The sequence below is a fragment of the Rhopalosiphum maidis genome, chromosome 4, assembly GCF_003676215.2.
Source record: "Rhopalosiphum maidis isolate BTI-1 chromosome 4, ASM367621v3, whole genome shotgun sequence".
In the NCBI taxonomy this organism is placed as follows: Eukaryota; Metazoa; Arthropoda; class Insecta; order Hemiptera; family Aphididae; genus Rhopalosiphum; species Rhopalosiphum maidis.
The window spans coordinates 37,345,983-37,373,303 of NC_040880.1; the positions used below are offsets into that span (position 1 = coordinate 37,345,983).

At 26.8% G+C, this 27,321-nt stretch overlaps 1 protein-coding gene across 1 annotated transcript; it reads left to right on the forward strand.

Moving 5' to 3' along the window:
• The first annotated feature begins 6,298 nt into the window (after window positions 1–6,298).
• LOC113555602 (organic cation transporter protein) lies at window positions 6,299–25,618 on the forward strand. The gene is made up of 9 exons (XM_026960058.1): window positions 6,299–6,485; window positions 16,495–16,865; window positions 17,634–17,737; window positions 18,170–18,324; window positions 19,347–19,515; window positions 19,595–20,040; window positions 23,182–23,369; window positions 24,100–24,245; window positions 25,189–25,618. Coding segments are annotated over exons 1-9 (1,650 nt in total). The 5' UTR covers window positions 6,299–6,484; the 3' UTR covers window positions 25,259–25,618.
• Window positions 25,619–27,321: the final 1,703 nt, after the last annotated feature.

Genomic DNA, 27,321 nt, shown 5'->3' on the forward strand with positions numbered 1-27,321 from the left:
ATCGATAGATACCTAGTTTCTATAACATAATTTTGATCATCGACTCCGACCTACCTATCGAATATAGTAATATACGAGTAGGTACAACATATTATTATTTTTCGTTATTATTTATTACCAACATTCAATTTACAATCTTTACATAATAAAAGTTATAACTTTCTGTAGGCGCTAAATAAACATCTTGATACAATAAAAATGTATTATACTTATGCTCTATATAGTGGACTGTGGATATGTACTTACCTATATACATATTGTTTTTCTTATTAACTTACTTTATTTTAAAATGGTTTGTATCATTTATGTATTTTCTATCATTTCTTTGTAATAAAAATCTGTATTGAAATTATGCACTTATTTAATATTGTTTTGCAATTATATTATAATAGAGTAGGTACCTACATAAATATGACGACTGAATAAATAATAGCTTTTGTTTTTTCCTTGTATACTTTATAAGAAAGTTTCCTTACAACTTTACAATTAAAGCCGTATTCACATACTTTATGAGAATATTAGTTACATAAGAAATAATGCTTATTGTAGTTATCGTACAAAAATATAGCCTATGTTAAACAATATTCAAATAAAGAAAGCCAAGAAAGGAATACAAAGATTTCTTTGTAGGTGAGTATTAAATTTTCTTCTTCTTCTTGGGTTTATTGGGTTATTAGGATTATACCATCTCAAAAGTCATAACCAATCCTGGCAATCCTCCAATTTAATAAAGATACAAAATATTGACTAATGCTATTTACTATACTCTTCTTACTCTTCTTACCACCTGTGCAATGTGAACGCAAATTATAATTAACCGACTTTTACACTAAATATTTTTAAGTATTTCATACAACATATAATTTTCGTGTTTATACATAAAATATGCAAAAAGCGCAAAATAAAAAAATGGGAAAATTTAGATAATTGCTCTGCTTTACAGAAGATGTTAAGTGTACCTTGATTCTCTCGTCGTTGAATAAGTCACTATAATGTGTTAATTTTGTAATCAATAATAAATCACTGTGTACAATGATTCTAAGCAAATAATATTATACGGTTTATTAGCCTATATATTACTTATTATTTATTATTATATTTTATAATATATTGCTATTATAGTAATTTATTATATTGTTAGTAATACATACATTGGTTAAATTAACTTAAGTAAAATACTGGAATTTTTTTACTTTTGACCCTTCTAAAGTACAAATTATAAATATAATTTTTGTACCAGAAAACCACTATTAAAGTTGTAAATCTAAGCATTTTTACTTCTCCAAAAAGTGAAGACACACATAAAAACATATATCATTATAAAATAAACGCATTCTTTGCTCCGCTCAGAATCTAAAATATAAATTACTTCAACTTAACTAAACTATTTTAATTTAAGTTTATATAGTGATTCAAAAAAATATATTATAAAATAGTCTTGGAAATAAAAGCTAACACAGCGTCACTACTCATAATCGTTTTTAGTGTATACATTAATTTATCATTCAATTCAAATATAACACATCCATTATACTGTAGTGACCTACTCAATGACGAGGTATACTTCTCAATTTCTATAGACTATAGTTACACTTCTCGGGCACACTTTTAACTTCTCACTTTCTCAACATCACCTATTCAATGAACAATGACAAGGATAAGTATTTTGTCTATTTCTGCAATAGCTGAAGATGTTAAGGAACATTTTACGCAAAATCTTGAAGAATTTCAAGTTCTGAGTTTTTTTATTAGATTTGCTTGTATTTATTTATACCAGCTATCAGTTATTATTATTGTACATGATTAAAAATTAATTATTTAAGAGTTTTAAATGTCCTTTCCGTTATTCTCTGCTTGCGGATTTACTACCGTCACGATTATTAATAACGTTTTAATATTATTGTAGATGTAGAACCAAAATATTGCAAATTTAATACATTTTATGCAATATGATACTAATACGAAGTCGTAATGATCACTTACTAAATATTGGGAATTACTTAACGGGCGGGGCTAATGGCCTGATGCAACGCATAATATTATACGTCTTACTTAGTTACATGTATTATATCTATACGTCACACGCGGAAACACGGAGCAAGTTATTTATTATTTTTTACCTGCAGGAAAGACGTAGTTACCTACACAGGTTGGTGACTTGATGTAGTAGAATCCTTATATTAAAATAAAATATACTGATATATTATTATAGGTATCGTAAATAATAATTTACATAATTTTGGTTAAGCTGATGTCTCAAATCATAAGATTGATTCTGTAATGATATATGATTCTCGATTCTCACTTTCCACCTTGTGAACACACATAAGTAGATACCTAGTTTTGAAAATTTTCAACTTTCTGCTCCCTGCATGTGTCATATAAATTCGTATTCCATTTCATATGTGAAGTAGAAAGTATAGTAAATTAGTAAATAAGTTGGTTTTATTTTATATAGTATATATAATTACCTATACTACCTAACCTATAAATATTATACCTATATTATATAATTTTACATAAAACAAAAATAAATTTGTATTTTTATAACGTTTATTATGTATTTATAAGGTATAACAATACGATTTTTATTTAATATTTTCCGAAGTATATTTATTAATAGATAATATTTTATATACATATTATATACTGATCCTCTTTATAATTGATTATCATTGATATATTTAGCACAACACGTATTTGTATATTTTACATTAGCAAAAAAAATCTTATTTTTTGATTTATGTCTGATATGTCAGTAGATCGTTAATTATAAATAATAAAATAGAAAGTACCAAATAGAAGACAACGTCAAGCGGTAGAGACATCGAATCAGTGTACCTCAAACTTTTGAATAAATAATAAATAATAGTAATAATACGCAGTAAATAAATTCAATTTTAAGAAATTTGTGCTTAATAGAATTTAGGTACACTCATATTATCAAAAAAAATTGTGAATATGTTTTTTTATATTTCTTCTTATGAGAAAAACTGTATAACATTTTCAAGTTATTAAACTAGAAAAAATGTATATGAAATATAAATTCTTCAAAAAGCGTAAAATTTAAAAAAAAATTATTTATAATTTATAAATTTTAGGTAAAAGTTTAAAATCTTTACGAATATATTTTACAAACCTAACCTAACTTACAAAAATAATTTGATTTTTTTAAAAACTGGTTTTTTTTTATTTTGTAAGTACTTATTTAAAAAAGTGATGGAAATTTTTTATTTTTTCCCTCCCCCACTCACACAAACTCTGCAAAAAGACAGTAAACTAGATCCAAGATTTAAACTTCTACCAAAAACCAACCTCTAATAATCCAAATTATTTAAAAACTTTGAAATCATTTTACATTTATTATTCCAATCAAAATCTACCAATACAACTAAGAAACAAATGGATGTATTATATATTTTTATATTAGATTTCATTCTACATATTCCTTTATATTAAGTAAAAATATTTTATTATTAAGTGTTTAATTATTTTCATAACATATTGAGACTGAGTATAATGTATAACTCTTATTAGTTATTATTACTATAATGAAAATATTAAAACCAGAAAGTATTAAGTAGTCAGGAGATGTATAGATAATATTTAGAAAAATCGGCTAAGTGACTAGATCTGCAAGAAAGTATATTGTGGTTTACTGTTTTTTTTTTTTTTTAATAAATTATATTAAATTTTAATTTGAATACTAAATTCTACATAAATGTACTTATAATATACTCGTATTAATATACAATTTGAAAAACACAAAATATGCTGACCTAAACTGACCGAAATATTAAAAACTACAATTATTTTTTTGATCTATACTTATTCCGTTTCTATTTCAGCTATTCTTTATTATAATATATCAAATTTTAAAATATATACAATAAGGTCAGGTGAAGATTTTATCTTAATAATTTTTAACTCTTATTACAATTAAAATAAGTAAATTCGTAATATTTGTAAAATAATTTGGTTATTTTGAGACAAAACGTGATTAAAAAATAATATCTACCTATTTACAATATACCTACTATACATTATAATAATAATAATTTTTTTTATAGTTGTAATTTGATGTGAATAAAACATAAAAATATAATAATGTAATATACTTTGTTATTTAAACGATTAGGCGTAACTAAATGGTATTAATTTGTGAGTAACTATAATATAGGTAACTACTAACTACATTGAACAAAAACTATTTAATGTTTATCAAGATGATGAAACCAAATTATAAGAACTCGTTTCTAATATATGAGTCTGACCAGTGATTTTATTTTTTTTTAAAAAACTGTAGAGCTGCATTGACCCAATTTTAACCAAGTATTTATACCATAATTTTTATCATTGTATAAGGTATATTTTTTAACCTAACCTATTTATAAGCAATTCATAAACAATTGACATTTTCGATTTTTTTTTTAATTTTTTTTTTTTATAAAATGTTTATACTCAATATTTTTTATATACATTATTTGAAGTTAGAATTTTGACAAAATTTGTCAAAATCTCAAAAAATTGCAAACTATTTAGAAGTTAGAAATACATAAAAAATTATTTTTCTGTAGAAGTTTAAAAATTAATGCGAAATTCCTCATTAGTATTTCATACTGAATCCATAAAATGTAAAAAAATTTAAAAGAAAATTATTTTTTGTAGACATTTCAAGTTTAAACTTGAACGAAAATACTTATTTGAACGATAAATATAAGGACGTTAATTATTTTGTAACAATTAAAAAATATTATTCATGATTTATTAAAGTTTCTCGAAAAAACAAATTTATTTTTAAATTAAAATCTTTTTAAACTTGAAAGATATTCGTATTTTGTTACCAGTATATCATTGGCTCATGTATTCGTGTGTCTAGATACTGCTATCTGTATCTAACCAAATATTTTGTCTGTGAGATGAATGACACACAAACGACATACAGCCGATCAAACAAGCTGGCATATAAATGCCGATATTCTTAAATATCTAAAATATTTCTTAAAATAAACTGTAAGCTCATCCACTCCGAAATTGAATTAACGTTTAAAAAAAAAAAAAAACTGGTAGCATATTTAAATATTTAGTAATTAAAAAACTGACATTTTTCTTTTGTTTTTTTTTTCGAGGGATGGGCAGTAGATGGATAGTAGATACACCAAACCATTTTTTTTTAAATTTAATTTAAATTAAATAAAAATTGTCTTCCGATGGCTTCAATTTTAGGCATCGCGTTGCAGTCTATAGATGCAGCTATACAACATAAAATGTACATAAATATTGAAAGTCCAAAGTTCTGGCTGCTAGGTGGCTTAACAAAGTATACAATGTACATATACACAAAATATATTAATATTATAATTTATAGATATTGTATAATATGTAGTATGTATAAGGTATATTATGTATATCCAATATCCATAGGGTAGGCGTATATATATTATATAGAATATTGTTGACATAAAACCATCTATGTGCCAAATTTATAAAACTGAGGTTTCGGTGTTCTTAAAAAAACAAATTATAATTTGATAATATATTATTTGTCTTGCCTACCTCTATCGTAAAACCACGATTTAAGATCTATCTTAAATCGTGCGTAAAACTAAATATGAAAAATATTAAATAAAATATCCTTTGTCCCCGCCAAAATCCTATAGAAATGTATAGATAACTCACTATGCCTACTATACATGTATAAATGAACACAACGTTCATAAAATATCTTCATGTGATTAAAAATAACACCAATTATATGATTCAAAATATTTCCTACGCAAGCTTAAAACTTTGATAATTTATACATTATCTATTTTTTTTCAGAATAAGATTTAATATAGCTTTAACATTTGAAAATCATTTTCTCTAAGTCATTTACAATATTTTTTTTATACTTTTTTGTGTATCCCGAAAAATTATTTTTTTAGCCCATGGGCGGTCTTTTCGTGTCAACTACGATGTATGATAGATGAATGATGCAGGAGAGTTGAGAGTCCTTGAATTTGCATGTGTATTTGCACGGCTACAAATTGATTGAACCAAATTGAACGGAATTATCCGCCAGTGAGTGTCGTCGGGTGGATGCATAATAATATATGTGTAAAGCTTCTGCGGGATATGGCACATATTAACAATAATAATGGATAGGTAACAATATAATAATATAATATCGCGGCCGACGAAAGTGCCGGCGGCGGCACATGACAATAATCGCGTTCCTACTCCCACCCACCTGACGCACACTTGGGCACGCGGTTAAGACGTTTTGAAAACAAATTGCCCACCTAGGTCACACGGGCGTCGCGTTTGCTCTGCTCGGATCACGTCAATTTCTCCGCGGTCGCGTGTTTATTGTACTCGTGCCTCGGTTTGACGACGGACCGCCGCTACCAACGTCCGAGAGACCTCCGCCAGATATGTACTGCTGAACTGATATAACGCCAAATACGCATAACATATTATAATTACAATTCTGCCAATAACCAGTGAGCATGACGTTAATATAATAATAATGATAAGTATAATATTTTATATGTATGTAATTTTTTATCATATACAGGGTCGTAAATTACCATATTTGCCCCCATTTTTCCTTAAATAATTAATTTAATCAAATTTTGATTAATGGAATTTTTAAATATATTTAAAGACCATATTTTAAAATTACTATTTAAAGAAAGAACTCCGGCGATACACACTTATGTTTTAAAAATTAGAATCCCCACATCTTTTAAATTTAAATCATTTATCGAATTATTTTTTTGAAAATTTTGACGTACCGAAATCATAAGTTGAACGAAGTTTAAATAAACAGAAATGTATATCTTCACATAGATCTCCTTAAGGACAATCCTAAGGTAATACAAAAAATATCGAGAATTTAGAAAAAATAGTTTTTAATTATATTTAAAAATATAAAAAAAATCAAATGTTAAATAACTACATTATTGAAGAACAAAAAATGGGGGTGATTAATAATATTTAATAATATTTTTAATGAACATAATATAATAATTATTAATTATAAACAAATTTAGTGGATAACGCTATAGTCAAGAAAATAATTCTATTCACCGGTCATTTCAAAAAATAAAATAATTATAAAAATTTTAAGGAAATATCTTAAGAGGACGTTATACCCGCATGTGTTGTCTCTATCTTACTAATGTAGATCATAGCAAATTTTCGTTCAGCAGAACACATTTTGTGATGTTTGCTTTAATACTAGAGTCAATTTACCTATTATCAAACTTAAAGGTAATAATGTTATCTCAATGGCATTTCATAGGCTTTTATTGGTATTTTAATTTTTAAGCGAGTTACCAGCATTTAAAAGTTTTAATATTTTACATAACCATAACTCACTTAAAAATTAAGTAAATTTACTCTAATATTAAAGCTAACGTCACAAAGGTTAGGTTAGGTTCTGCTGAACGAAAATTTGTTATGATATCTACAATAGTAAGACAAAAACAACACATGCGGGTATAACGTCCTCTTAAACATAATACTATAATGATTATTTTTATTAATATGATTGTGTAATATGATTTATGGTCGTTCTGGAACTAGTGTAACAAAAAGCGTAAGTTACTACGAATTATTAAAATTATTATTAAAAATTCATAAAAAAATAGCTTTACTATTTTATGAAATTTTAAATATAGGTTTCCATTTGAAAATCAAAAGTTGTTAGTGATTTCACTATTAAAAGGATGAAAAAATAAAAATGTTATATAGCTTTAGAAAAGCATAAAACTAACAGTTTTGAAAAAAAAAAATTGAAAAAATTGAACACTTTTTGAAATAATGAATGTTTAATGATAAAAGAATTAGCCTGTAGTAGGTATACATGATTAAAAGTGTACATTTAAGTCCCGGTTGGCTCAGAAAATGTATTACTTTACAACAAAAAAATTTTATCGACAACACATATAGCTTTTACTCAGATTTTTCACCATACAAAAAGAGTTTCACTTTATACTCATACAGTTGTACGTTTATAATGTTTATATATTATGTTAAATCCTGTATTTAAGTTAATAACACATCATATTACCATAATATATAGCATAAATGGAAATATAGGTATAGCCGGTATAGGTACTAGGTATAGTAGGTATCTTCTCATGATCCTATATTAACCGGCCATAATACGTACCTATGTTATATCATCTTACAACAAATTATTGTTCATAATCACTATATTAGATACGTATGAGTGGAATGCACCTATGTATTTATATATTGTTTTTGTTGACTCAAATGATTTCATCGAATGCAATTTTTTGAACGAATTCAATAATTTTATATGATTAAATATCACACACATAATATTATTTTAATAAGCCGCGTATCCGATCCATCACTGAACATTGTCCGGGCGTGTGAAGGGTCTCTTTCGTTAACGTAGTTCATGTTCAACGCATGAACGCAATTTATAATAAATATTGGAGGATGGTCATTAGTATTTACTACACAGTGATTAGCACACAGGAATGACTAGTACCTTGTTAAATACAATATTGTATATTGTATCTTGGGCTTTAATTATAACACTGGTATTACAGGCATAAACTACGACGAGAGTTACAATATTTTATCATGGCATACATTACTTTTGGACAATGGCACTATTATAATTTAAAGGTACATTTATTTTAAATTTTCTGAAATTATAATTAATAATATTTTATATTAAATATGTAGTTTATATGTTGGTATTTTAATTTAATATTATAAACTAAATTTAATTTTTTTTAATTAACAATATTAAAAATAGATAGATATGCCAATAATAGTATTTTACTCTTTTCGTATTGTCACTTCATCAAGTAATAAATATACATTTCAAAAACAATTGTTTTATGCCTAACTATCAATTAGTTCAAATCTTACTAAATTAAAAACAAAATATTTTAAAATTTTGAAAATGCAAAAATGTGAAGCTGATAATAGTCGTATTTCGAACAATAATCACAAGTATTACCTAAGTTATAAATTAAAAATTATTTTAAGCGGTTTTTAGGTAAAAATACTTAAGTAAAAATTCGGTCATCCGATAATTGCACAGTGGAAATATATACATTTATGTGAAAAACTATGCTTTATTTAAAAAAAATAAATGTTTAATATTTTCTTATTTAATTTTATTTATTCATAGGCATTATATAAATATATATATAATATGCCATTTGAAATTATCATGTACCTATACATTTAAATTCTTTACTTACAACATGTTTGTAATTAAGCGTACTGTTTAAAAATAGATAAATGGATCTGCTAGTACCTATCTAAATACATTTGTTGAGTATTCCATAATAATATTTTTATAATTAATTATATTATTTATATAATTATATTTTTGTCGAAATATTATCAAATACCATAAAATATATATACGTCTTGTCCAACATTCAAAATTGTACACACTCATCCACGTACATGGTACATATATATTATTATATTTTAATCATTTTTAAAAATAATATTATAGGTGTCAATTGCGTAGTCCTGTGGCCGACGGGTGCGCTGCAAACTTTTTTGGGTTGCAAATGACCTAGTACCATAATATTATTGTTGTTCTTATATCAACGCAAAACAATTGGATTTTACGTCTTATTCAGTTCTATAACACTGATTAATAAAGTAAATATATTATATGAAAATATTGTGCCCATGGTCGGAAGAAAATTAATAATACTGCTATACATTGTACAACATACATAATAATATAATGTATGTTCCACAAACACTGATGAAAATTTCAACGTGATCCCAAAAAAATGTACGAATGTGTGTGTGTACATAACAAGGTCCGTTGTAGGAACTTATGTATGACTATTATTTTTGTTGTACCTACGCGTCTTTTTGTCACGTATATTATATCTAAAATACATATATCTATTGTAGCGTTTCCATTTAATACACTTACATATTATATTATATTTAATACCATACTAAGTATGAAACATATAGTCCATACTCCATATCATTATATATTATATTTGGACGCGATCTTTTATGCGGTTTTTGTTTATTATATACGCATATACATACTCACCGCGAGCCAGTTTACATTATCTTCGTTTGTTGTCTGTAAAATATATGTATACATATAGATAATATATTATTATCATTATATAGTTTTGTTGCTTGTTTTTGTTGTTGTTTTTTTATCGAACGTATTTCGTAAAACCTTGAAAAATCTTAAATTCGGAAAATTAATTCGACGTTTGAAAAGAAAACTGATAGAAATAATAATAAGGCTTTATTTATGTTCTATTTTTTTTTTAAATTACATGCGCAATGACTTGCGGTGAGCTCACTTACTTAGCATACGTCAAATATAATATCTAACGTATTGGCGGAGAGTGTTTAATCTATGTAGACGTATAATTCGAGTTACATGCTGGAAAAACGCCCGATTTCAATATAAAAGTATGTCTAATTTGTTATTTTACTTATTCGATGTCAACTTTAAATATGGATAGATATCAAATGAAATTTATTTACTGTGTATAGAAATAATTAATTTTTGTGATTCTGTCTAAATATCATTAAACAGTTATTTTTGTTGAGTTAACCCAATATGTTTAGGTACCTCTATTTAAATTATTTGTTTTTTATCGTCACGAAATATAATTATACTAAATACATTGGTTATTATTTCGCTATTTGTATAGAAATACACAAGGTTGGCTTTTCGTGTAAGTAAATACGTACTTATTAAATACCTAGGTTAATATACTAATTTGATCAATTATTGTGTTCCAATAGTCAGCAGTCGAAATTTTCTATTAAAATAAATAAATAATAACATATATTTACATAACTACATTTCATAGAATTATTGTTACGCTGGTATTTTTTTATTTATGAAATGACTAAATACAAATATATTAAAAAGTTTATAAATAATTTTGAAAAAGACCATTTTCATATTTTCATTCATGGTTCAACACAATATTATTGTTATTGTTCAACATACTTTTAAGTCGTAGCAAACATTTCTGGATTTTTATGATTTAATAAATCATTCTGTACAAAATATTTTTTTTGCGATCATGATAAAGTCATTGATGATGTAATTTGTAAATCGTAAACATAAGTAGATAATATGTAATATAGCCAACCAGGTCATATATTTATATTTTCTTACGCGATTTCGAACACATACATATTTTTTTATTATTATTATTATTATTGTATTCTTTTATTAAGCTAACCCAAGAGTTTCGTGTATCGTTAAAAAATATATACCTAAGCAAGTTGTGTACACGCGTAAACTACCTATACTTTTATATCTTATAATTCACAGTTCGAACTCAACGCAGTTCACGTATTTTCTACCTGAATGATAGACGGGTATTTAATGTAAAGACCTTACGTAAGAAAATTCCATAGGAATAATACATATATTTATAAAGGTGTATAATGTATATAATATGTATATGTACAGTAGGTATAGGTATACTGTATAAGATGAGGATGTGTTTGAATGCATTGTTTTATTGTAAAATTTACTCTTACTTTCACGGCACAATTAAATACAACACTTGGAGCTATTGGTTATAGGTGTTATTGAGCCAACGTGATAACTATTGAACTGTGATTTAAAAAAATACATAAATTACATTTCGCAATCGTCTAGGTATATTTAAAACATGCTCACTTGTTGCTCGTGTATAATACAGATGAGCTACATGTGCATGTTTGATTTAATTTAATTGGTTTACTTTAGTAATATTTTGAATAGTTAGATCACAATAATTTCTACCTAATAAAATGGTTATTTATGTTTCTTGCAAGTATCTATTAATTGACTTGTATTATTTATTTGTAAATATGTACAACTATCGTCTATGATCTACCTGTTCAGTATTCACTTGGCTCAATATTACTTGAACATTTTAAAAACGTGTATATAAATATAGCCAATATAGGTAAAGTACCTATAGGTAAATATAATTAAAAGTATTAAGTTATAAATTAGGTTCATAGTAATCAGAGACATTTTACTTGCATACACAAATAGTTGACAAGCTGAACTTTGTTTGCTATATAGTTTATTTGTCGTTTTGAATGATTTTACTACTGTATTTCTAAAATACTGTAACACATAGATACTTCACCTAGGTTTATTATTGTAAATCGTGTTGCGTATGTAGACACTATAGGCAGTGTATATTTTGTACAATATTTATTATTTACACATTTTAATATTAATTATAATATAATACCTACATAATACATATCTATTAAATTTATATTAGTATCTAATTAGTTAGGATATTTAGTTAGTTATATAAAATATAAAATAATATCATCAACGTCAGCTTGGTTGTATTGTTATTTGTTAGTATATTTTTGTTTATGTTTGCATAAACCGAAATGACTAATGGGTATTTGACTCTGACTCCTTTCACTATTACATTCAAGATTCGTATACGATGTAATTTATTTTATAATAAATAAATACGTTTATTTGAATGAATTTTTTTCTTAACTAGAGAAAAATAAAAGATGATGCAATTTAAAGAACATGAACAAAAAAATCACATTTGACAACGTATTTTAAATTTAGGCAAGAAGAAGAGAGTATAATATCGTATAAAAGTTGCATAAGCTACTGTATTTATATAAACTACTGTATATAATAATACGGAAAATATAATATAATTGATTGAGTTGGAATTCAAATAGATATATGTGGGAGTGAATTGTAAATAGCAAACAATTATATTTCATATTAAGTAGCATTAATTATTATTATAATGAACAATAACAAGTTGATTCTACAAAAAATCACGATAAAACTATCTTTTTTTACTCATTTACGATTTACATTTTACATAATAATATATGGATGACGTGGGGATTGATATACTTGTAACAATATTGAGTAATTCACTGTATAAAATCTTGACTTAATGTTATAGAATATATTAATATATTATTAAATCAATTTTAAGTATTTTCTATTTAAAAAAAATATATATTTAATAGGTATTATCTACGGTTATAGTATTATAACTACAACATTTTTATTTGGTCATTGGAAATTTATTTTTTTAATCTAGTTTTGATAATACTAAAATGGTAGAATACTACTTATTATAAGTACTTAGGTACTATTTTTTAATACTACTATAGGTACTTATTAAATTTTCGATTAATCATATTTTCAAAATATTTGGAACTAAGCTAGGATTTTTCAACATGCCTTGATACTATACCCGGTATATACCAGGTTCAGACTTAGTCACACCTTTAATCCTTCACTTGGGTAATTCATTAACGACCCTAATTCATTATTCATTCTTTCTATCTCTAAGCTCTGGTGTATTTCTTAGTAAATATAAATTAACTTTAATAACATTTCCATAGAAGGCTAGTATTAAATAGGCGGATGACAATTATTGTACTATTTATATCTAAGTTACTATGTTACAAAAACTCCTAGAAAAATTAATGAAGCCAAATTTATTTGATACATTTAAACAAAGTAGGTATACTTTAGTAAAAAACAACGTATTTTTCACAAATTTAAATCAACAGAAACCTGTAATTATTTAACTGTTCATTACTCTTATTTAGTTGATTTCATAAAATCGAGTGGTCACGTGGATAAAATTTACATAGATCTCAAGCAGACTTTTGATCCGGTTGAATCATTAAATTTGAGAAACTTGGTATAGGATTTCCATTACAACACGGTTCTCATTTTATTTGTCTAATAAGTAATTTTTTATCAGAGTAAATTAATATTTGTTAAATAATGTAATAGCTATTTCTGGTGTACTTCAGAACGATCATTTACCCCCTTGATCATTATATTTATGATATTGGGCCCGTCATCAAATTATGTAAATATTATCTTTTATTTGCCAATAACTTAAAAATTTATCTACCAATTAATTCATTTGAAGACTCAAAATAGTTACAAAATGATCTAAATGAATTTTTGAAATGGTGTGTTCGAAATAGTCTTTCAACTAACCAAACTTTCTGAGTGTAAAGTTTTACGGGTCAGAGGCTTTATAAATCAAAACTGTTCTGAATTTTAAAACATTAACTGTCTTAAAGTATTATATTATTCTCTTGTCAAGTCTATATTATAATATTTGAGTAATATTTTATAGTGATTTCGGAATTCTAAACAAAATTATCTAATTGACATACTTGAAAAATATCCAACATCATTTTTTTAAGTATGATGGCATACAGATTTGGTCGAGTGATGGACGTCCACCTAAATATCTTAGCTGTAAAATTTGGTTAAGGTTATACATTTACATAGCTTTTGTTCATAAATAAATAAATTGTAAACTCACCTTTCAAGAACTTCTAAGGAAGATTAACTTTAAAATTCTAACTTTCAATGCAAGAAATAATCGTCCGTTCTTAGTAAGTACTACAATGCTTGATAAGTATAATTAAACATAGTACGGAGTATCGCTTTTTAGATGTTTGTAACAATGTACTTAACTTTGGTTTTTCTTTTAATTCACAACATAAATTAAAATTATAATAATAAATATTAGTTAAAATGACATATATTTATTGTATATACACATTTATTGTGTATTTGTTTCTAATTTTTTTTTCTCTTATTTCTTCTTCTCTGTTTATATATTAGATCTATGCTGTATAATCTCAGGTAAATAATAATAATAATAACTGGACTCATTACCTCTTATTTCAACAATTAATTTATGATCCTGTTGTTCATAAATACACAGAATATACGAACTTTTTTCTTTTGATAAAACATCCATATTCATGTCAGCATTCAGCATTTTTATATAGGTACAGTAAAACACTTGACATAGCATTGTAGAATAAACGTAACAATTTGTTATTTAATTTTTTTATTGGTGGATTAATATTAATGGATATTATTATAGCTCGAATAAATTATAACACATATTATACTCTATTAAAAAGACAATTTTAAATTAATATAAATATCCAAAGTAATTCATCTTTATTCAGATTCTATTATTATTACAATTTTAATCTATACATTTGGAATCTGTGACTGTGGTTTGTAGAAGTAAACAAATTAAACAATATATAAATACATAATATACTAATAATTATAATTTTAAACTCAGTATCATTTATCCATGAAGACTAACTAGGTTAACGTAATAGACGTGACTATAAAGCTAAGGGATTAAAAAGGAATAAAAGAAAAAGCCTTTACAGTTTTTCAATCTCGACATGATAAAAATATGAATAAGTAATTATATTGTTATACACAAGCATTAAATACAAATTATAGACGGTTTTTAAAATTATAAACAGAATTTATATTATCTAAATAAAATATAGATAGGAACAATGAACATTATGTACCTATCGCAATTTACAAACTAAACTTTTCGATATGTAGTAACAAATAAAAAATTGTTAATCGTTTTAATTTTATATTACACTTTTGTTAAATTAGTCATAAATTATAATATTGACGGTTATTGCTAATTCGGTACATTGACACGAACGCTTTATTCAGAACCTTGTCAAGGGTATTTCCTTAAGAAGACAACAATGATTGAAAATATTTAATTTTAATCGTGTGTATAAAATATAAATAATCATTATTATGAATAATTTATTTTATATTTATATAATAATAAATAGTATATTGTTACGCTTACAACTCAACTTTTAAATTTACCTTTAACATTGACCTAACCATTTACAGAAAATTAGTATTAATGGTTTTGCACGCTATCTGATTATAACGTGATGATTCAGGACAAGGGATCGATAAAAGTATCTAATATTCCTGTAATCAACAGTCGAATATGCATTCAAGTAAAATAACATTGAATGTCCTCCTTATGTATAGAGTATGTATTTAAAATAATATTATTATGATATTATACATGATTTTGATAGTCATCATACTTAAATGCTCAGTAACACACTTGATATCATTATACTTAAATTATATGATTTTATTAAATATATAATAATAAAACTGTGATATATTGTGTATAAGGTATATTATACAAACACCGCGTATATTGTATAATGTAACAACGTATAATATAAATGAATACATTATACCAATATAGCTGTTAGCTGTTATAGAGTAGTAGATAGATACCTATACTTCAATAATAATTTAATAACAAAAAATATCAAATTTTATAATGAAATAGTGTTTTAAATTTGTGAAATAATTAAAGATTAATAAAGGAATATATTTTATTAAACGTGAATATAGACTAAATTTAATAACTATAAAAGAGTATATATTTTAAATGTAACAAAATATAAGATATAAAGTGTGGTTGATCATGAAAATAATATATAGTGTGGTATTATAGATCAATAGTCGAAGGGATAAATAATGAGGAAATTCTGTAAGAAAAAAGTGATATGTTCTTGTCGTAAGAGTTTATCATATTTTTAAATTTCCCGACACTCTTATTTCAATTATTGCTAAATCGATCAACGTTTCGTTAAAATGTTTAGTGACGGACAATGCGAAAAAAACACAATCAAACGTCTGCTGTAGTGACAGAGAGCGTGACAACAAGCAGTCATCGACCATCACCAAGTCGGATAGCGACCCGGTACAAACGGCACTTGGTGACTTCGGTTGGTGGCAGTTTTGGATAACGTTCGCCCTATCCCTATTGAAGTTTCCGATTGCCTGGCACCAGTTGGCAATTATCTTTTTGGCGGCCAAATCGCCGTTTCGGTGCGATGTTGGTGATGGGTCAACAACACTGTTCAACGTGACTGATAGATGCAATTCCCCAGACCCGGTCACACACGACATGACACCATGCCATCAATTCGTCTACGACAGGTCCGTGTTTCAGGAGACCATAATCACCGAGGTACAATGATTTTTAAATACCAAAAATGTCTATTGAAGCAATTATCTAAGTCTATGAACCAGCTACAACTTTCATAGTGTAGCCAGTCCACTAAAACAATATTAGGGTGATTACGTGATTACAGCAGGTAAAAAAAGATTCTGAGGTATGGGGTGTAAAAGTAGTATAGACTATGCTCTTTCTTCTTTAATAAATCAGTTATTCAAAATTTGATTTTTGAAAATTTTAAATATACTTAGATCAAAATTTCAAATTCTTGTAATGCAAAACCTTCACAACTTGAAATTTTAAGATTACAGTAGAAAAAATATAGAACTTTTACTGGTAAATGATCTTAACAATAGTTCAATATTTCTAAGATCAAGTAAATTTTGAGTTTAATAAGTTACAAACATCGAATTTAAATATAAATTAAGTATAAATAAATCTTTTTTCCATTTTAACTGATTGTCATTAATTAGTAATTACATAATAACTATTTTATTTTCTGTAACTAATGTGATAACGTTCTAAATATTGAACAAAATAAATTATTCGATTTTTTTTATAGCTAAAATTAAGTTTATATAGGACCTATTTATTCTATTCTATGATAAAAGTTAAAAACCGAAACTATAAACACTCCTCGAGTCTCATATTATATCATATAATCATCATTATGTGCACGTAATAGGTAAACAATTAAATATGCACTGCTGTAGATCAATTTTTTTTTTGTTTTTACAAAAATATTGTACTGCTGTTTAAATTTTCATTATTGTTCAATAGTGGGATTTAGTGTGTGGCAGGTTCCAACTGTCCAATATCGCACAATCGGTGTTCATGTTGGGCGTACTTATCGGCAACGTGTTGTTCGGTATGTTCTCTGACAAGTATGTATATTGTTAAATATTATAATATATTTTTTTCTAATAGTTTAAGTATAAAAATAATATTATTAGTTTTTACTAAGATGAATGTTCAATATGAACCTGATATAGCATAGGTGCTCTAAAATATTGGAGACTTGGGTCTCTCTTTGGGTTGGGTATATATTCCATATGGAGAGCTGAAGACAGAATGGATCACAAGGTTCAATGTGGAAGCCAGATGAAATAAGACAACGAAGAAGCGGTCAAAACGAGGAATATTTTAAATTTCTAGAGATTAAGGATAGAGAAAAGGACAGCGATGGATATAGAGATGTCCGAATAATCTAAACAACATTATTTATTTATTATAATAATTATTAATGACTATTTAATACTTGTATAAAAATAATTATTTTAACATTTTTGTAATAAAAAAGTATTTAATGTTCTTAGATATGGTAGAAAAATACCAATGATGTTCGCTATTGTTTTATTACTTGTTGCCGGTGTCGGTACGTCGTTAGCTCCTTGGTACGAGCTATTCCTGCCACTAAGATTTGCGACCGCATTAGCCATTGGAGGTCTAATGATTAGTAGCTTCGTTTTAAGTGAGTAACAACCTTATAATTTATTTATAAGAATTAGAATATTGCGTGCAATGGAAATTGGCTCACTTAAAATTCTGTTGCAATACTAATAGGTATACCACAATTCAGTTTTCCGGCATTATCTATATTAATAACATATATTTATTTTGAAAAGTATTAATTTTACTAAATAATAATATTTTTAAATGATTTAAATGCAACATAATATTATTATAGTGCATTTCTCTCTTGAACCATTAAAACTTAATGTAACCAACCTTGTAATAGTAAAACAGATAACAAAAAAACATTTGTTTGGGTAATTGACCATGAATATTGAAAAATTATAAATAATTGTATGGACGGCGGTAAACCACATAATAAAATAATTTGTTTTTAGGTTCCGGAAAACTGTAATCTTTTGACCTATAATGTTTGGAATATTTTGTTTTTATTTTTTAGTAACTACATAGTAATGGAGTTTAAATACTGCAGTAAGTAATATGCATTTAAATTTAATCTCAAAATAATTTTTTAATAAATTATTCGAAGGTTTTGATTCAGAATAATAAATCATTAAATAACGATAATTTGTTTAACAACATTTAATTATTTTTTTCCAATAGCGTAACTGGGTGATGTAATCATTATAACTCGTTAATTGATATTAATTGATTATAGATGTGTCCAAGAATTAAAGTTTTTATGCATACCTATTTTAAATAATAAGGTTTTTGTTATTATCCACATACATACCTACAATCTACATATATAATAGACCTACAGGCTAACCTAACCTAACTTGACCTATTTTGTCATAATATTGTCTTGTCAATCAATTGTCTAGGTTAACCTTCAAATGCCTCAAGTATTTACTTATTCTAAATTAATTCTGTGGATACTGGTGTCCACATTAGTGGGCTGGGTATTATTTATATTTAATTAATTTGAAATGCGTAAAAACAAAATTTAAAACGTTTAAGTTTTTTTTAATAAATATTACTAGAAAAATTAGTAAATTTTTTTTTTATAACGAATTACAGCCATGGAAGTAGTGGGCGGAAAATGGCGAACTGTGGTTAGCACTTTGCATCATATCCCTTTCAATTTGGGCCACATGAGCATGGCTCTGATTTCGTATTTCATTAGAAATTGGAGACAATTTCAATTGGCTATTACACTTCCCTCATTGTTTTTCTTCACGTACTGGTGGTGAGTGTAACCATACTAAGCCTGGATTGAGCGATATTTGTAGGCGGTTCCTGCTTATATAATACGATTTATTGCGTAGGATAATACCGGAAAGTCCGCGGTGGCTATTGGCAGTGGGCAAGGAAAAGCAGGCGCGGAAAATATTGACTACAGGCGCCTCAAGGAACAACCGGAAGCTGGACGGTGAGTTTGAAAAATCACTGATGAACAGCCAGCCGGAAAAGGGCAGTGACGAGAACAAGGGTAATCTGTTCGACCTATTTCGTACGCCTAATCTGCGAAAGAAGACGCTGGCCGTGTTCTTCAATTGGATGGTGTGCGGTCTATGTTTCTATGGTCTGGCGCAGTATATGGGCGAGATTGGCGGCAACATATTCATAAACGTCGCGTCGTCGGGGCTCATCGAGTTGCCGGGGGCATTTCTGTGCATATACCTGATGGAGAAATTCGGTCGCAGGAACACCTTGCTGTCGGCCAACCTGGTGACGGCCCTGGCCTGCATACTGATCACTTTCCTGCCTCAGAGTGAGCAATTTAATGATGATATTACTTAATACATATGAATTAGATATTATATTGACTCGGTGGTGTAACTAAGATAAGGTCCACGATAAAAAAAAAAACAGTAGGTTCTAATTCTTTATGAATTTTTATTTTTTATGATATACATTCAAATAGCAATATAATTTTTTTTCGCTATGGAAAAAAATTTAAATGAAATAATCAAAATGAATGAAATGTTAACTATAATTTACAAGTTTTATGCTTACATTATAATATGATATAGTATTATTCAGAGTTAGAACGTTTTTTAAACAAGTGGCTTTTTTACACATATTATCAGTGTTTTATCGTCGGGTTTTCACAGTATTTTAATTTTTAAATGAATTATGTGTAGGCTTATAAAATATTAATATTTAAAAATTCACATAGTTTACTTAAAAATTAAAATATTGTAAAAACCCGACAATAGGCCACACTCTACAGATAATGCTCTTACAAATAAAATAATAGGTCATTTCACCCTAATATTTAAGTTAAGCAGACAAAATTGGTTTAATTGAACGAAAATTTGACGTGTTGTACGTTTGTAAAACGGAGACAACACATGCAAGTGTGTCTTCTTAAAACAAAAAAACAACGTTTTAAAATAATAAAACACTTGTTTTCAGTGGCGTTAAAGGAATTAAGAATTAATTTCGGGGGGGGGGGGGGTTATTATATTATTATGTTAATTTTCGAGGCAGGTTTGCAAAATGTGCAACGTGTGCCGTACCAATAATAAATGCCGAGGACGGGGGTTGAATCTCTAAAACCTCCCTATATACGCCAATGCTTCAGCAAAAACGTTTTGAGATAATATAGAGTTAAAAATAATAGTGCATAATGTTAAATAGGTATATTTTCATAACACAAAAATTATTTTACTTACAATTGTGATATAATATAACATAATAATATATTGTTATAAAAAATATTCAAGTATGTTATTATTGAAAGCGTTAACTTTTACGGTATTAAATCAAGTATTTGAAGTATTCAAGTGTAATTTAAAATAAACAATTTTTGTGTTATTACACCTAATGTTCTGTAGATGGATAATGCATTACGACGATATATCAATATAATAGTATGTATTTAAATATATTATAAATATTTAGAAATAATTATACAGTTATATAAAAATTAGACGAACATCTAACGAGTTTTACCACAAGCTAAATTCGCCGATGATTATATAATATTATAATATTATATTATTATAAGCGCAATAGTTAGAGCTACTCACGGCACAGTGGAAATTACACGCAACTACATAATATTATGTATACTTATTATTCGTATACATTATACCTATGCAAGTATTTTCCTTTATAAACGTGGTTCGAATACCTCAAACACTTCTTTATAGTGTACAATAGGTACATATATTAATAAATATTATCTATTTATGTGGAATTCAAAGTGCTAGTGTACCTACATAACTACGCAAAAGAGAAACTGCGTGCAGTCTGTCATTATTCATTAATAATTATAATAGTATAAATGTATGAGGATATATAGCTTGTCTTCGCTATTCACATTACCATTAATCGGTTAAATTAAGCCGTGTTAGTTGGAGGGGGTGAGTGGTGGTCAAAAGTATCAATTTTCCTCGTCATCACACCATTTGAACTTGGAAGATAATTTTTTTGTTTGTAGCAATGTTTTGTTTAATTTCAATCTACTGGAAAAAAATTACCTATTTGGTTGATACTTATCATTTGTTTAATATGTTTTATAATATTTTTGCATAAAATAAACCAAAGTAGTTCTGATTTCATAATGGCATTAAAGCCTAAAGGTCAACTCGACACAGGATCAAACTTGATGGTCATGGGTCGAAAAATGCAATTAGGGATGCCCAAAGATTATCGATATATCGATATAATAGTCAGATCTTAATAAAACTGATAACAGCTTAACAAAATGAGAAAGAAAATATGTATTATAATTTATTTATGTACAGAAGTTTTTATATTATACTTCAGTCAGTTATTAATTAAAACATCCATACGTATGATTTATAGTTAAATTTATTTGATAATAAAGAACAATAAAAATAAAGGTATCTATAATAAGTACGTAATACGTAAAAATATATAATGGCTAAAATGTTGATGCTTAATATAATTGAAGAACGTTGACTTTTATTTGTGAATTTTAAACTTTAAAGGTTTGAAAACTTGTTACCTATCAATCGATTTCTGGCCTTACTTATAGGTTTACTGATCAAACGTTCAGATAGTTCTAACGTTTCTGGAATAAATAAATATTTCATTGCTAACTAGTATTATAGGAGTGTAGGACATAGGTTCGATTTTTTTTACTCTGGTGTTTTCTCATTCAATCAACGGATCTTCGTAAATATTCTATGATATTTTAATGCAAGAATTTACTAAATTTATTTGTTTATTCACCTATTGAATTAATATCACTAAATATATTCATTGAACGCTTTTATTCCGATGACTTTTATAATTTTTATAAAGATTTCATAAATCAAATTTTTATAATTATCTGTACTATTCTCTATTTCGTCTAGTAATATGGATTAACACTATCCATATCGATAATTTTTATTAATTTTCTTTGAACTAGTTAATGAATTTTTTGCATTTAAACGTGGGCGTAGTAATATTGTGTAAATTGGCAATATAGGTAATACTAGTGCCACTTTTGTAATTTAATTCTTCGATCAGTTTTATTTTTAAATGTTTGATTATAGTTCAATAGTAGGTCACTGTTTTACTAATTCGTTTATGTACATATTATAAAATACTAACGAAATTACTTTGAGTAAATACATTTAAAGTTAGTATAATATCAAATGTTTAAAAAAATATTTGACTACGTGAAAGGAGCTTAGCGTAAAATAAATAATTGTCTATAGGTTAAAAAATAAATATTATATTCTAGTTATAAATTTTTTCTTTTTTATCTGTTTATACGATATATATTGAGTGAAATATATACGCGTACCTAGATAACATCGGTAAATACTCGTATCCATATAATTCGGGCATCCTTGACTTCAATACTATGAACAGACTATATATGATATAATTTGTTGTACTTGGTGTCTCGTTCAATAACTAATCAATAACTGTCACGCGTGTCTTGCAGATTCCGAAGTAGAACATTTCAAGTTCATATTAGCGTCGTTGGGCATAGTTGGATCATCGATAGCTTTTCCAACCATATATCTGTTTAGCGGCGAACTGTTTCCGACCGTGGTGCGCAACGTCGGTGTTGGGTCGGCGTCCATGTGCGCTAGGATTGGTTCCGTAATAGCTCCATTCGTCTCATCTCTGGTATTTATACTTTAATATGCCCTGATCCAATAACCAGGGCATGACTAACACGTTTCAAAAACCAAAAAAAAAAAAATTTTTAATAAAACGATGTGAATAACATTATTTTAAAATGCCCAATATGTTTCCCAAAACCACGAAAGAAAGAGTTTTTCAAATGCAAATGCAAATTCAAATCAATATACAATGAGATTCGATAGATATTAATATTTAATTTTTCTTTCAAAATAAAAGTGTAATTTAAATTTGGATTCGTAAGCTCCATTACAATGTACACATTTAGAATATTATTCCAAGATATTCAAGTAGCTATTGTTTTAAAATATGTTATTTTATCTTCAAATTTGTATAGGCTATTAAAATGAAAACAAATACGCAATAGTATGAAATTCTAAAAAAAATCAATAATTATTAAACACTGCAGGTACACTTAATAGTAAACAAGCGATTAAACTGTTTAAATATTTTTAAATAATAAATAAACTATACAATAATTTAACGCAATTACCTCCCGTCATACAAATGTACTCAACATTTCGTCATCTTCGTTACCTACTAGATTATATTTATTGAAAAACGAAAATCGACATCGCGCGTCTGCACGAACAAGTAGGCGAGCCCTGGTGGATCAGCAATTTATTACACGTGGCTATTATTAGTATTATTATTACTATATTTACGACAGAGTTAATGATTTAACGCGAAACTCGCGATGTTCTATCGTTTGCAGGGAGTGTTCAACGTGTACTTGCCACCTATGATTTTCGGTACGGTGCCACTGATGGGCGCTCTACTGTGTCTATTGTTGCCCGAAACAAGAGGCGCACAATTGCCGGTGACCATTGAAGACGGAGAACGTTTTGGACTCAAAGTGACGTATGTATCGCTTATGCAGTTATGTTTTTTTTATAATAATTGTTATAATACGAGGTGCTTACATATTGTACGATTAGTTAGGTGAACTGGAGCACCGTTAATATAGGCTTATTTTGAAAAAATTGAGATATATTGTACCTAAGCAAGTAGGCAGATACAATATACTCTTACGTTGTATAATGTTCATACTTTCTTACCCCAGTGTTTGTTATTCGTGAAATATTCACTATATCAAATTTCAATTTATAAATGGTTTTAATGTATAAACTATCTGTGTATCTATGATGATTAGTTATTAGGTATATAAGATATGTTTTTAATCTGTTAAAAATATTTGTCACTACATTATTATGATAGTCGCGTGGTCTGTACTCTTCTAATTATATCCTAATCAATAATACGACATTTTATAATCACCAGGTAGTTATATACATTTGTTTTACATTGGCATCCCTCTTCTATTTTTTTTTTCAAAATCAAGCACTGGTGACATATATATCGTGCCTGTCCAAAATTCTGCATTATATAATCACTCTTATATCAAATTGAGAATAAACCAATATAATATTATAAATACAGAGTTATCCATAAGACACTTATTGTTCTAGAAACACTAATGGTTTTGATTTTGAAAATATTTCTTTTACCTACACAACTTAAGCCATTACATTAAAAATTATTTATTTTTTTTACTACATTTTTAAGTATTAACTCTTTTTAAATATTCCAAAAAATGGTCAGTTTTGGAATAATGAGGAACTAAAAAGTAAAAATCTATATTTTATTAAGATAATGTTAATCTTTTAACGACTTGAAATTTTTATTAAGACAATATTTTAAAAAACGTTAATAATTTTTAAATAATTAGTATCTTATATCACCCGGTGGACGATATAGTTGTTATGTTTATGTTTGCATGTTGACAACGATTTTTGTGTTGCAGAAAATTACCAACAAAGACTGCGAAAAACGGAGCACACAATTCAACATTCGTAGCCGACGAACAATTGTAAAGAGCATCAAACAATTTGTGAATATTGCGTTTTATTTTACTATTATATTATATCATATGAAGACATAAGCTGTCGGTTATACATCATCATCAGTTATAGAGTAATATTATATTACACGCAAAGAAAATAATGTAAATATTGAATATTTTATAACGGTAAAAAAGGGTATAAGAGTATTATAATGGCCAATTTCTTTGTGATTTTTCACATTGATCAAGTACATTGAACAAAAACAAAAGATAAATTGCAAAATAGATATTTTTTATTAATTAATATCGATATATGTACCTAATCTTTGTCATTTATTATACTACATGGTTATTAATGTTATTATATATGCTTGACAAATATTTAATAAAATAATTTTATTAGACGATTATTCATTTATACTATATTTTAATTCCAATTATATTATAGAAACTGACCATTTTGAAAATATTTAAATATCATAATATGAACCCAAGGAAGCGGAGTAAGTAAGCACATCTATAAAAAGTATACAAACTACAAAGTAATCGAAAAATAAAATGTATTCTTCTGAATAGGTATTTGCTATTTTTTATAATAAATACTATAGTATAGTTTGATATTAAAATTGATTAACATGATGGGTACCTATACACGGCTACACGGTCATGAATTCAAAAAGCCTTCTGTCACCTCAACGTCGAAGGAACTAACATATCATAATATAATTTTATGATAGGACGACTAATCAAAATAATAGGTATGCCCTTGTAAGTGTGAATAAAAATCAACAAACAAATTAACAGACTATTAAAATTTACAAGTGCCAAAAATGATCAAATTGTTGATTAATAGTAGTAGAATTAAGAGTAGGTACCCATATATTTATATAACTAAAATAGGTACATTTGTGAATTGAATATAATTTTTTATACAATTGAACATTGGGACAGATTTAGATTTGAATTTATATCTATACTTAATAAGTATAAAAAAGCTGAAGAGTTAATATGTTTTAACGCGCTAACCTCGTAAACTACGACTGGGCCGATTTAAATAAAAGTTGTATCGACGGAATCCCTGAGATTTGAAAGATATTTTAAATGCCTTCTTTAATCTCTGTAGGTTGCTACAAAATCGTTTACAGCTCACATATGAATTTAGTTTTGACTCTCAAAAAATCGAATACATTTTTACTTATAACTAGGGTTTTCATTGTTCATTGGTAACAGAAAATAATATCAAAAATAAAATTTATATTGACTAACACACCCACTATGTGTTGCTATACATTTTTTTTTTAATTTAATAAAATAATATTTAATTTATTATTTGTTATTCAAATATAGGTACAACAAAAGGCAGTGTCATAATAATTATGTTTGTTGCTTATAAACTCAAAAATCATTCAACCGAATTTGACGAAAATTCCCCTTCAGCCACCCATAATCCCAAAATATCATTAAATTTATTATATAAAATTATTTTAAAATAAAGAAACACTTATTTATTTATTACATCATCCAATGACATTATAATAATTATTAAATATATAAATTATTTATAATACGATTTATAAAGATATATAATATGTTATTAACTCATCATCAATACACCTACAAAAAACTTATCATGTATTATTACATAGGTATGTAGATAAATACACCCGTGGACATGAATACAATAGGTACTGTGCGACACAAACATCGTCGAGAAACACTTTTATGATATACAGCACAACCAGTGGTTGAAGATATATAACGAAAAGATTAAGCTACCGAGAACAACAAAACAATATAAATACGATAAAATGCAATTTATTGAATCAAAAAAACAGTATTGTACATCGACAAATAGGCTTCGAATCAAATGTATATTTTATACGTGTAAATTTAAACAAAGAAATAAAATAAATATCTCGTACGTCGATCGGAGTCCACGATCCTATGGGCGAAATGCGAAAATAAAAAGAGCGAAGAAAAACGTCCGGAGGACGGTCGTACTAGTTACCGCGATCGCAACCGATACGAACGCAAATATGCGCACGGCTTTCAAAAGACGCAAATTTTACGCGAATACAAAAAGATGGAGTTAAT

What these genes read in the sequence shown, in the direction of transcription:
- LOC113555602 (XM_026960058.1), top strand. An exon ending in GATTAGTAGCTTCGTTTTAA is followed by an intron (nt 18,325 to 19,346) that starts GTGAGTAACAAC and finishes AACGAATTACAG; the next exon opens with CCATGGAAGTAGTGGGCGGA. An exon ending in TTTTTCTTCACGTACTGGTG is followed by an intron (nt 19,516 to 19,594) that starts GTGAGTGTAACC and finishes TTTATTGCGTAG; the next exon opens with GATAATACCGGAAAGTCCGC.